The sequence below is a fragment of the Stegostoma tigrinum genome, chromosome 3 (assembly GCF_030684315.1).
Source record: "Stegostoma tigrinum isolate sSteTig4 chromosome 3, sSteTig4.hap1, whole genome shotgun sequence".
NCBI classification, from domain to species: Eukaryota; Metazoa; Chordata; class Chondrichthyes; order Orectolobiformes; family Stegostomatidae; genus Stegostoma; species Stegostoma tigrinum.
This window is the reverse complement of record NC_081356.1, coordinates 134,356,739-134,369,483: the sequence shown is the minus strand read 5'-3', so window position 1 is coordinate 134,369,483 and position 12,745 is coordinate 134,356,739. Positions and strand designations below refer to the sequence as shown.

General features: G+C 42.0%; 1 protein-coding gene across 1 annotated transcript in view; it reads left to right on the top strand.

Moving 5' to 3' along the window:
* The window catches only part of rictora (RPTOR independent companion of MTOR, complex 2 a), a 238,748-nt gene that overhangs the window by 101,797 nt on the left and 124,206 nt on the right, over nt 1-12,745 (top strand). The window contains exons 7-9 of the mRNA XM_059644956.1: nt 3,022-3,148; nt 10,877-11,046; nt 11,912-11,979. Coding sequence (XP_059500939.1) covers nt 3,022-3,148; nt 10,877-11,046; nt 11,912-11,979 — 365 coding nt within the window. The remainder of the gene's footprint in view (nt 1-3,021; nt 3,149-10,876; nt 11,047-11,911; nt 11,980-12,745) is intronic.

Sequence of the window (12,745 nt, the reverse complement as noted above, 5' to 3'; positions counted from 1 at the left end):
CATGGCTGATCATTCCTCTCAGTACCCTGTTCTTTCTTCTCCCCATATCTCTTGATCCCTTCTAGTCCTAAGAGCATCATTCTTGAAAGTCTTCATTGTTTTGACCTCAACCTTTGGCAGGGAAATTTACAGCTGCATCTTTTCATCTCAGTCCAAAATGGCCAACCCAGTATCCTCTAACTGTGACCGTTGTGGACTCGATGATCATTGAGTACATCCTTCCATCATTTACCCTGTCTGATCCTATTAGAAATTTTGCATTTTATGAGATGCCCCTTCATTCTTCCAAGCTCCAGTGAATTTGCCATAACTGATCCAGTTTGTTACCATACATCAGTCCTGCCGTCCCAAGAATCAATCTGGTAAACCTTCTTTGCACTCCCTCCATAGCCAGAAAATGCCTCCTTCAATAAGAAGGCCAAAACTGCATGCTATACTCCAGGAATGGTCTCACCAATCCTCTGGACAATTGCAGCAAGACATTCCTGCTCCTGTACTCAAATCCTGTCACTATTAAGATGAACATACTTATTGTCGTCTTCACCTTCCATTGCACAGGTATGTTTACTTTAATCTGCTAGCGAGTTTTGAGAAGATTTGTAGCTCAGGTTGAGGTCCTGGATGTAAGTTTGCTCACTGAGCTGGAAGGTTCGTTTTCAGACGTTTGGTCACCATTCTAGATAACATCATCAGTGAGCCTCCGGTGAAGCGCTGGTGTTATGTCCCGCTTTCTATTTATCTGTTTAGGGTCTGTTTAATCTGCTCATCATTGCCATGGAAAATATACCAATTAATGATTAACTGCCAACCTTTGTGTAAATTTTAAATCATGCAGGGTGATTTGTGGTATTGCCCTGAGAAATAAGCAAGTCAATGACTGACACCCATTTTGTTGAGTTGAAACAGGAATAATTTGTCCACATGCTCATAAATGAACAGGGCCCTTTGAATTAATACATGTAGTATTCACAAAGAGTGCAGCTTTGTAAGTGAGAATCCAACTAAGCATCCTAAATTGGTTGTTGATGTAATTCCTCACCCACTCAGGATTATTTAGCAGGTGCTGTCCAAATACAGAGCCACATCTAATGTTGGACACTGTTGCAAGTTTTGTCAACATGGGCTGGTTGGGTACAGTCAATAACTTGCGTGTTGTGAGCAGCCCAAATTATGTACTGTTTGATACGATCTGCCATCCTTTGGAATGTATGACTACATGCCTGGCATCAGATCAGTATTTCATTTGATATACCACATTACTCATGTGTTTGACAGACAGCAAATATTTTTGGTATGATGGCAACATCCTGTTAGTGGCAAGCACAGATTTTGTTGCTTTTGCATACTAGCAGTGTGAAACAACTTCACCTGTTGCTTTGAGATGTCTTATCCTTCCAGAGGTAAACCAATTTACTTCCATGTCTTATTGGTTCCATCCTACTCTCAAATTCATATTTCAAATGGAACTGTCTCACACGCTGCTTTTCTTTGGTGTCCTAGTTCAACAATTAGCCGGATGGTTCTCTACTGTAAACCTACTTTCACTGTTCGGTATACTCGTTAAGATTCTATAGTTCCATAATATTTGTCTCATCAACAATCTTGTAAATAGGGCTTGCGCTGCCTGTTCACCTTGTGATTGTGATGCTGAAATGAGGGGCATCAGAACCAGCCTGTATGATATGACTGTCATGATCAAATTATGTGTCTCTGTATGTGCGCAGACTCACGACAGCCCCTGAGGCAATCGGTCTAGTTCCTGAAAAATGCCCATTCTACCTCAGATGATCTGTATTATCCATTTCAGTAACCATTTGATGTGTTGTCGTACTTCGACCAATGGAGAAACCATTGATGAATTGGACAGCTGGATTTGTTGTTGTATCATTGCCTTCCACAAATTTCCTCTTGGAATCTTGCCCCATCTTCTCTTCTCTGTCCATTGCTTAGTTTTCTTTTCTTTCAACATATTTGAGGCCTTTCACCTTCATTAAAACCTTTAAGGGAATCTTACAGGCTCCTATGCTCCATTCAAAACAAGTTTCTCTGCAGTGATGGGTTTCTTGTTGATGACAGATCCTGTCAAAAGCTGGTCTTCATCCATAATCAAGGGAAGGCAGCTACTTTTCCTGTTTACAATGTTCTTAACTAGGCTAGGTTCATAGCAGGGTTGGATTCACAAGCAAAAATCCTTTAATGGATTTAGGTTGAACCATCTCTTTGTCTTTATTATGTTTCTTTCACTTTATGTTTAATACAGCTTTTTTCAGTCTAGCACCATTTTGTGTTGAGATTTTATACGCAAGTTGAACATGTGATCTTCCTTATCTTGAATTCATTGGGGGAATATTACATTGTCAAAGGTATTATCTTATGGCCTTATAACTTTTTGGCACAGAAGCCTTTGGAGGCCAACTCATTGAGTATATTTAAGGCAGAAGTAGGTTCTTGATTAGTCATAGAATCAAGGCTGACAGGGAGAAGGCAGGTACGTAAAGTTGATGAATGTATCAGTCATGATTGAATGATGGAGCTGACTCAATGGGTCAAACGGTCTAATTTGGTTCTTATATCTTATGGTCTTATCCTGAACTAAGGGCACTCGTTCCCCCAACCCATTTGTTTGAACAGGTGGATGTTAAAGTTCCCACTCTACTCTTGAGAAAATGACCAGCATTCCTTCCAACACCACCAACATTGTATTAATTAGGCTACCATCATTTTGCTGAATCCTGCACATAACTTCAAAGTGATTAATTAATTATAAAAATAGATTGAGGTGCTATATAATTCTGCTCCTAATAACCACATAATATGCAGGTGAATTTCTTCTTTATTGTCAACCTTCATCAGGCATTGGAATTATTGGGCGAAACACAACAGAAGGAAAAGCTAAATGTGATGCTGACTCACCTGTGATGCCATAGGGCACTGGTAGTGTATTTGGATTGTTCCTGAAGTGCTGACCTCTTTCCAAGGATTTGAAACTGAAGGACTAAGTTGTTTTTCTGTTTTACACAGATGATCACTGTGAATGCTGCGCTGTTCCCCAGCTCAATCACCAATTCTCTGATTGCAGTTGGAAATGACGGACTCCAAGAGCGTGATCGAATGGTCCGAGCATGCCTTGCCATCCTCTGTGAGCTAGGTAACTGAACTAATCTTTCTTCCTTTCTGGTAATTATTCCTTAGTATCTGCCCTGCAAGACAAAAGTGTGTGCATCTACTTGGATTTAGCCAGTTAACATAGAACATAGAACATTACAGCACAGTACAGGCCCTTCGGCCCTCGACGTTGAGCCGACCTGTCATACCGATCTCAAGCCCATCTAACCTACACTATTCCATGTACGTCCATATGCTTGTCCAATGACAACTTAAAGGTACCTAAAGTTGGCGAATCTGCTACCGTTGCAGGCAAAGCGTTCCATTCCCTTACTACTCTCTGAGTAGAGAAACTGCCTCTGACATCTGTCCTATATCTTTCACCCCTCAATTTAAAGCTATGCCACCTCATGCTTGCTGTCACCATCCTAGGAAAAAGGCTCTCCCTATCCATCCTATCTAACCCTCTGATTATTTTATATGTTTCAATTAAGTCACCTCTCAACCTTCTCTAATGAAAACAGCCTCAAATCCCTCAGCCTTTCCTCATAAGACCTTGCCTCCATACCAGGCAACAACCTAGTAAATCTCCTCTGCACCCTTTCCAAAGCTTCCACATCCTTATAATGCGGTGACCAGAACTGTACACAATACTCCAAGTGCGGCCGCACCAGAGTTTTGTACAGCTTCACCATAATCTCTTGGTTCCGGAACTCGATCCCTCTATTAATAAAAGCTAAAACACTATACGCCTTCTTAACAGCCCTGTCAACCTGGGTGGCAACTTTCAAGGATCTGTGTACATGGACACCGAGATCTCTCTGCTCATCTACACTACTAAGAATCTTACCATTAGCCCTGTACTTTGCCTTCCGGTTACTCCTACCAAAGTGCATCATCTCACACTTGTCTGCATTAAACTCCATTGCCACCTCTCAGCCCAGCTCTGCAGCTTATCCATGTCTCTCTGTAACCTACAGCATTCTTCGTCACTATCCACAACTCCACCGACCTTAGTGTCGTCTGCAAATTTACTAACCCATCCTTCTACGCCCTCATCTAGGTCGTTTATAAAAATGACAAACAGCAGTGGACCCAACACCGACCCTTGTGGTACACCACTAGTAACTGGTCTCCAGGATGAACGTTTCCCATCAACTACCACGCTCTGTCTTCTTTCAGCAAGCCAATTTCCGATCCAAACTGCTATATCTCCCACAGTTCCATTCCTCCTGCATTTTGTACAATAGCCTATTGTGGGGAACCTTATCGAACGCCTTGCTGAAATCCATATACACCACATCAACCGGTTTACTCTCATCTACCTGTTTGGTCACCTTCTCAAAGAATTCAGTAAGGTTTGTGAGGCACGACCTTCCCTTCACAAAACCATGCTGACTATCCCTAATCAATTTATTCTTTTCTAGATGATTATAAATCCTATCCCTTATAACCTTTACCAACACTTTACCAACAACTGAGGTAAGGCTCACTGGTCTATAATTACCAGGGTTGTCTCTACTCCCCTTCTTGAACAGGGGAACCACATTTGCTATCCTCCAGTCATCTGGCACTATTCCTGTAGACAATGACGAGTTAAAGATCAATGCCAAAGGCTCGGCAATCTCCTCCCTAGCTTCCCAGAGGATCTGAGGATAAATCCCATCCGGCCCAGGGGACTTATCTATCTTCACCTTCTGAAGCATTTCTAATACCTCTTCTGTGTGAACCTCAATCCCACCTAGTCTAGTAGCCTGTATCTCGGCATTCTCCTCGACAACATTGTCGTTCTCTAGAGTGAATACTGTTGAAAAATATTCATTTAGCGCTTCCCCTATCTCATCTGACTCCACACACAACTTACCATTACTATCCTTGATTGGGCCTAATCTTACTTTTGTCATTCTTTTATTCCTTAAATACCTATAGAAAGCCTTTGGGTTTACCCTGATCCTATCCGCCAACAACTTCTCATGTCTCCTTCTGGCTCTTCTGAGCTCTCTCTTTAGGTCTTTCCGGGCTACCTCTTAGCCCTCAAGTGCCCTAACTGAGCCTTCACATCTCATCCTGACATAAGCTGCCTTCTTCCTCTTGACCAGAGATTCCACCTCCTTCGTAAACCATGGCTCCCACACTCTACAGCTTCCTCCCTGCCTGACAGGTACGTATTTATCTAGGACACACAGGAGCTTTTCCTTGAATAAGCTCCACATTTCTAATGTGCCCACCCCCTGCAGTTCCTTCCCCATTCTATGCTCCCTAAACCTTGTCTAATCTCATCGTAATTACCTTTCCCCCAGCTATAACTCTTGCCCAGTGGTATACACCTATCCCTTTCCATCACTAAAGTAAACATAACAGAATTGTGATCGCTATCACCAAAGTACTCACCTACTTCCAAATCTAACACCTGGCCGGGCTCATTACCCAGTACCAAATCTAATGTGGCTTCGCCCCTTGTTGGCCTATCTACATACTGTGTCAGGAAGCCCTCCTGCACACTCTGGACAAAAACTGACCCATCTATAGTACTCGAACTATAGTGTTCCCAGTCAATATCTGGAAAGTTGAAGGCCCCCATGACAACTACCCTGTCTCTCTCACTCCTATCGAGAATCATCTTTGCTATCCTTTCCTCTACATCTCTGGAACTATTCAGAGGCCTATAGAAAACTTCCAACAGGGTGACCTCTCCTTTCCTGTTTCTAACCTCAGCCCATACTACCTCAGTTGACGAGTCCCCAAACATCCTTTCTGCAACTGTAGTACTGTCCTTGACTAACAATGCCACACCTCCGCCCCTTTTACCATCTTCTCTGTTCTGACTGAAACATCTAAATCCCGGAACCTGCAACAACCATTCCTGTCCCTGCTCTATCCATGTCAACAGTTGTTGTAATGTAGTTTCTCAGTAAAATATTGTGCTTGCAAACCGATTATAGACAGGGAGAAAACCTTAGCTCCCATTCCACTGCAGTACTGTTAACACTTGAGTGACAATTTGGAGGGCCCCAGCATCACAGATGTTAGTCTTCAACAATTTGATTCATTCAGTGCAATTTCAATAAATGACTGAAGACACTGAGTGATGCAAACGCCTGGGCTGTGATAACAGTCTAGTCATAGTACTGAAGATTTCTGTTCTAGTGCCAGCTGAATCCCTAGCCCAGATGCTTTAGTACAGCTACCACAATGACACTCTACCTAGCAATGTGAAAAATTGTCCAGGTATGTATTGTGCCCAAAAAGCAAGAAAAGTCCAACTACCAACTTGTCAGAGAGATAGTAGGAGCTGTCCATGCTGTAGAATCTGAGATAACACCGTGTGAAGCTGGATGAATGCAGCAGGTCAAGCAGCATCAGAGGAGCAGGAAAGTTTGACGTTTAAAAGTTCCAGACCAGAAGTGATTAGTCAGTTCCCTGAAGGGGCTATTTGAAGCTAAAACTGACTAAAGTCAGTTATATGGCAAATGAAGGAAGAGTCAAACAGATTCTAATGAATGGAAATTAAAGCCACATCTAATTCAATGCTTATGAAGGACAGAAAAGGGAATTCTGTCTGATGTTTGAATACTATAGTGGGTTGCTGTTGGAATTATAATAGAATTTTATTTTTACCAGTTTAAGAATGTTTATATGTCGTATGGAAATAGTTTGGTTTATTCTACTTTATCTTTTGTGTCATCAAGTTTTGTTTTAATTGTTAAATCTAAATCTACAACATTCTGTGTTTGTTTATCAATAAAAAACCAGCACATTAAAACCAAGAGAAGATATGGTCAATACCAGTTGGGATCATCATAACACACAAGGTCTCAAAAAACAGTGATGGAATGGAACAGTAATGGCTGCAAGTAGGGCAGGACTGACAGCTCAGTATTTCAGGATACAGAACCTATAGGCGTGACAAAAATACGAGTAAGCAAGGAGAGGGAGTTACACTTTTGTTAAGGGAGGACACAACAATGCTTAGAGAAGCTATCGTTAAAGATCATCAACTGACGTCATATGTTTAGAAACAAGGAGGGATTGGTCATTCTGCAACTGTATATAGGCCCTCAAATAGCCAGTGGGTACTAGAGGAGCAGATTTATAGAGAGACTGTAAATAGCTGTAGGAATAATAGAGTAGCATTTTTTTGGAGATTTTTGATATCCCCTGTATTGACTGGGCCACCCAGGGTCTGAAACGTCCAGACGGGGTGGAATTTGTCAAATGTGTTCAAGAAAGTTCCCCAAATCAGTTATGTACAGGGTTCTACTTGGGAGGCTGCAACACTGGACCTCCTCTTAGGAAACGAGGCCAGTGACTGAAGTGTCACTTGGAGAGCACTTTCTGTCCAGTGACGATAACTCTCCTAGTTTTAACATAGTTTTAGAAAAAGATAGGACAGATCCACAGGTTAAGGTGCTGAACTGGAGCAGGGCCAATTGGCAGAATCTAGCAGAAGTTGATTGTGTGAGTTTGTTTGAAGGAAAATGAATGACCGGCAAATGGGACGCTTTTAAAAGTGATATTAAGATTCCAGGGACAGTATGTTCCTGTTAAGGTGAAGGGAAAATCTGGTAGGTTTAGTGATGTCTGGCTAAAGAGGGATATTTAGGCTCCGGTCTGGAAAAAGAAGAAGGCCTACGTTGTGTTTAAGCTGTTGGGCTCAAGTGAATCCCTAGATGACTATGAAAAGTGTAGGAGCACACTTGAGGCAAATCAGAAGAGCGAAAAGAGGGTATGAGCTAGATTTAGCAGTAAGGTAAAAGATAATCCCAAGAGATTCTATAGCTATTTTATGAGTAAGAGGGTGGCTAGGGAGAGAATTGGTCCCTTCAAAGATTGGCATGGCTATCAATGTATGGAGCCACGGGACATGGGGACGATTTTGTAATGAATATTTCTCCTCTGTGTTTACTGAAGGGAGAATTATGGATGCTAAGGAGATAAGTGAAACCAGTGGCAATGTTTTGGAACACACATACGCATTACTGGAGAGGTTGTATTTGGAGCCTTAAAGTGCATAAATCTCCTGGACCTGATCAAGTCCATCCTGTGATGTTGTGAAAGGATTAGACTAGATTCCCTACAGTGTGGAAACAGGCCCTTCGGCCTAACAAGTCCACACCGCCTCTTGGAGCATTCCAGCCAGACCCATCCCCCTATAACCCACACACCCCTGAACACTACAGGGAATTTAACATGACCAATCCACCTAGCCTGCACATCTTTGGACAGTGGGAGGAAACCCACGCAGACACGGGGGGGAACGTGCAAACTCCACACAGACAGTCGCCCGAGGCTGGAATTGAACCCAGGTCCCTGGCGCTGTGAAGCTGCAGTGCTAACCACTGAGCCACCGTGCTGCCTATAGGATAGGGAAGAAATTGCAGAGGCCCTTGTATCTTGTATCTTTAGCCACAGGTGAAGTTCTAAAAGACTGGAGGATGGCTACTGTTGTTCCATTGTTAAAGAAAGGTACTAGAGACAAGCCAGGGAACTACAGGCCGTGAGCCTGACATCAGTGATAGGCAAGTTACTGGAGAGGATACTGAGGGACCGAATCAATAACATTTGGATAGTTGAGGTCTGATTAGGGATAGTCAGCAAGGATTTGTGCGCAGGAAGTCATGCCTGACAAATCTTTTACAGTTTTTTAAAGATGTAACCAAAAGGATGGATGAGGGTAGGACCGTGAATGTTGTCTATACAGTCATCAAGGTGAGATCACAAGGGATCCAGGGAGAGCTAGCTAATTGGATTCAAAATTGGCTTGATGGTAAGAAGCAGTGGGTGATTGTTGAAGGTTGCTTCTCAGACAGGAGGCCTGTGACTAGTGGTGTGCCACAGGTATCAGTGCTGGGACCTTTGTTATTTACAAAAATGAACTGGATGTGAATGTACATGGCATGATTAGTAAGCTTGTGAATGATACAAAATTAGGAGTTATTGTCAATAGTGAGGAAGCTTATCAAAAATTACAGAGGGATCTTGATCAGATGGGGAACTGGGCTGAGGATTGGCAAATGCAATTCGATATAGATAAATGTGACGTGTTCAACTTTTGAAATTCAAATCAATGAAGGACTTTTATAGTAAACAGTATGGTCCTGAGGAGTTGTGGAACAGTGTGACCCAGGAGTTCAAGTACACAGTTTGTTGAAAGCAGTGTCAGAGGTCGACAGGGTGGTAAAAAGGGCATTTAGCAAGCTGACCTTCATTGGTCGAGGTGTTGAGTATAGGAGTTGGGATGTTATGTTACAGTTGTATAAATTGTCGGTGAGGCCACACTTGGAGTACTGTGTACAGTATTGGTCACCCTGTTATAGGAAAGACATAGTTAAACTGAAACGTGTGCAAAAAGGATTTCTGAGGATGTTGTCAGGTCTTGTAGGCCTGAGTTATAGGGAGAAGTTGGCCAGGATAGGACTTTATTCCTTGGAATGTAGGAGAATGAGGGGTGACCTTATTGAGGTGTATAAAATCATGAAGGACATAGATAGGATGAATGCACATAGTCTTTTTCCCAGGGATGGGGAATTGAAAACTAGAGAGGATAGGTTTAAGGTGAGAGGGCAACCTGTTCATACAGAGTTGAATTGAATCATTTATTATCACGTATTCAATGTAAAAATACATTGAAAAGTGCACACCTTCACTGTAAATACATGGCGCTGTTCACATTAACTAAGAATAAGATAAGATAAAAAGATAACTTAAGAGAATCCAACTTTCCCTTCCACAGCCGCAGTCCCACTCTGCGCTTTCCAGCCCTCGCCATGCCTGCTCCGGTGTCCCGCTCTCAGCTGCCTCACCAACTTGCTCCCGCTACCGCTGCCTCAACAACTTGCTTTCATTGGCCCATTCTTGATCTGCTGCTGTTGCTCTGGCCCACGCTCGATCCACTGTCGCAGCAGGCACAACCTGTGTGTTCAGCTCCCACAATGTGCTTCCTCGTCGCAACCCAACTCCTTCCTGACTGCTTAGGTAGTTAAAAGGTGGTGGGGGGGAATAGAATTATTGCAGAGAAACAGAGAAGAAGCGAAGAGGGGGGGAGAAAGAACGACAAAGAGACAAAGACAACTAGCAGAGCAGAGCTCCAAATGGTGCGTATGTGGAAAGGGCTACCAGAGAAAGTGGCTGAGCTAGGTAGAATAACAATATTCATAAAGCATTTGCATAGGCACAGGGATGAGAATGGTTTAGAGGGATATGGACAAAATTCAGGCAATTGGAACTAGCTGAGTGTGCATTGTGGTCAGCATGGACCAGTTTGGGCCAAAGGGCCTGTTTCCATGCTATATTACTCTGACTGCAATAAATGATTTGTTAATAGGGATAATTTTCACCTTCATTACATGGGGAGGCAAACTGACTGAATTACATTAGGAATGAATATCAAACGGTATTACTTCAAATGAGTACCAGTTTACCACTTGCTGGGTGATGGTGAAAATTACAGACAGGCTGTTTGCTTGGTGTGGAATGATAGCTTTAATACTAGGAGATCTCCCTACTCTTTGCCGCATGTTGTGAGATCTTACTCTCTTTTTTGTTTGTAACATTCAGAAGATGAAGGCTTCAGTTTGTTTCCAGTCTGAAGGATGACAGTCCTGACTGCATTGCTACTCTCTCATTTTTGACTAAGGCTTGAACCAGAATACAATAAAACTCAAAAGATGTCAAATTTTAGTTTTGTCTGATTGCACTTTCCTCTTGACAGAGATCCTGAGTTTTCTTGTTTTCTGTTAGGAAGATGTGAGCTTTTCTTTTACTTTCTTAGCACTTCAGAATGCAGAGGTGGTTGCCCTCCGAGGAGGCCTCAGCACCATTCTGAAGAATGTGATTGATTGCCAATTGAATCGCATAAATGAAGCACTCATTACAACCATTCTACACCTGCTAAATCACCCAAAGACACGGAAATATGTAAGAGCCGATGTGGAGCTGGAGGTAAGGCTACTTCTTTGATTTTGATATTCAAATATCTCACGTTGTGCACCCTGTTATATAGAAATCTGGTTTTGTACAAATTCTAACCTATATGCTTCAACAAGTAAGCAAGATGCAGTTCGCAGCCTGTGCTATAGAACTAACGGAAGCAATATCAAACTTCGATGCAAATTTGGACCGCAAAAGTTGAGTACGACTTGGCTATCAGGACAAATTCTCTGTTTCCAGTGTGGGTTAGGGCTTTTTGGGAAGTTCATGAAAGGAAATCACTGTAGTGTCACAGGTAATCATTTAAGGATCGAGATGAGTAAACATGTTTTTGGTTACAGGTTTGTGAATCTTCAGACTTATCTACCCCAGAAGATTGCAAAAGTGCGGCCATTGAATATGTTTAAGTCAGGGCTTGAAACATTTCTAAACATTGATGATTTAAAGAGAAATGAGGAAAGAGTAGGAAAACGTAATTGAACCGATGATCCACCATGATCATATTGAATAGTGGAACACAGTTGACAGGGTGAAACACCTACTCTTGCTCCTATGAGCATGTTATTAGAGGGCTGTATTGAAAAGACTGCCAGTGGAACGATCCTGATTTTTGCCACTCTTAGATGTTGCAGGCAGAACATGCATTTCCATGTTGGAAGCTCAGTTAGGCAGACTATGCTCAAATGAATTACTGTGAGCGTTGAGAAGGGAACTGATTCGTTTAAATGGTTTTATATCACATAACATTGCTCCTACTACATGATAATCACAAGGTGGATGATGCATAGGGACTATTTGAGGGTGTTAGATATAAGTGTTTGAGTTCATTTAAGAGCTGGAATTGTAAGGGACATTGTTGCTTTCTTCTTTATTGCAGCAAATTTTAGCACCATATACTGATTTTCACTACAGACATAATCCAGACACTGCAGAAGGGCAGCTCAAGTAAGTTTTCTCTTTGACTTTCTTTCAAATACAATAAAGAGTACTATCCTGAAGAAGTTTAATGTGTAAGAGATCAAACATTTGATCTTTTGGAACAATAAACTGAAATGGAATGTGGACTACTGTAACTGAAAATCAAATGTTGACCATTGTAGAGCTGTCCATTGCAATGACAATTTTTGGAGCAGTGAAATGGAGAATTCAGCCCGAATGGTGCCGGAATCTTTTTCAGTTATGAAAATTCTGCCCGACAACAGTGCTCTGATTGAGCTGCAACGTTACAAACTGTATTATCAGGCAGAGGAGAGAAGCATCCAGTCTGCAGAAAGAAAGTATAATCTTTGTCAGTGAGAAAAAGACCAGGAAATAAACAAGAAAGCTTTAAGAATTCTAAAACAAGAAAAGACCTAGATTCCTGAAATAAAAAGCAAAATACTGTGAATGCTAGAAATTTGGAACAAATCCAGAATGCTGGAGAAACTTGGGTGGTGCAGCATCTGTAGAGAGAGAAGTTCTAAAGAAGAATCATATTGGACTTGAAGTGTTAATTCTGTTTCCCTCTCTATGGATGCTGCCAGGCCTACTGAGTTTCTCAGGCACTTTTTCTGTTTGCTAAACACCTAGGTTCACCTAATCAACCATCAAAATGAAGAATTACTGTCATCCCATAGACAACAGTGTGCCATCGTTACTAAAATCAAAAGGACTGTGAGAAAATAATTTTCCACTTTATAGTCTGGACATTTGATCTTCAGAATTTTGTCTA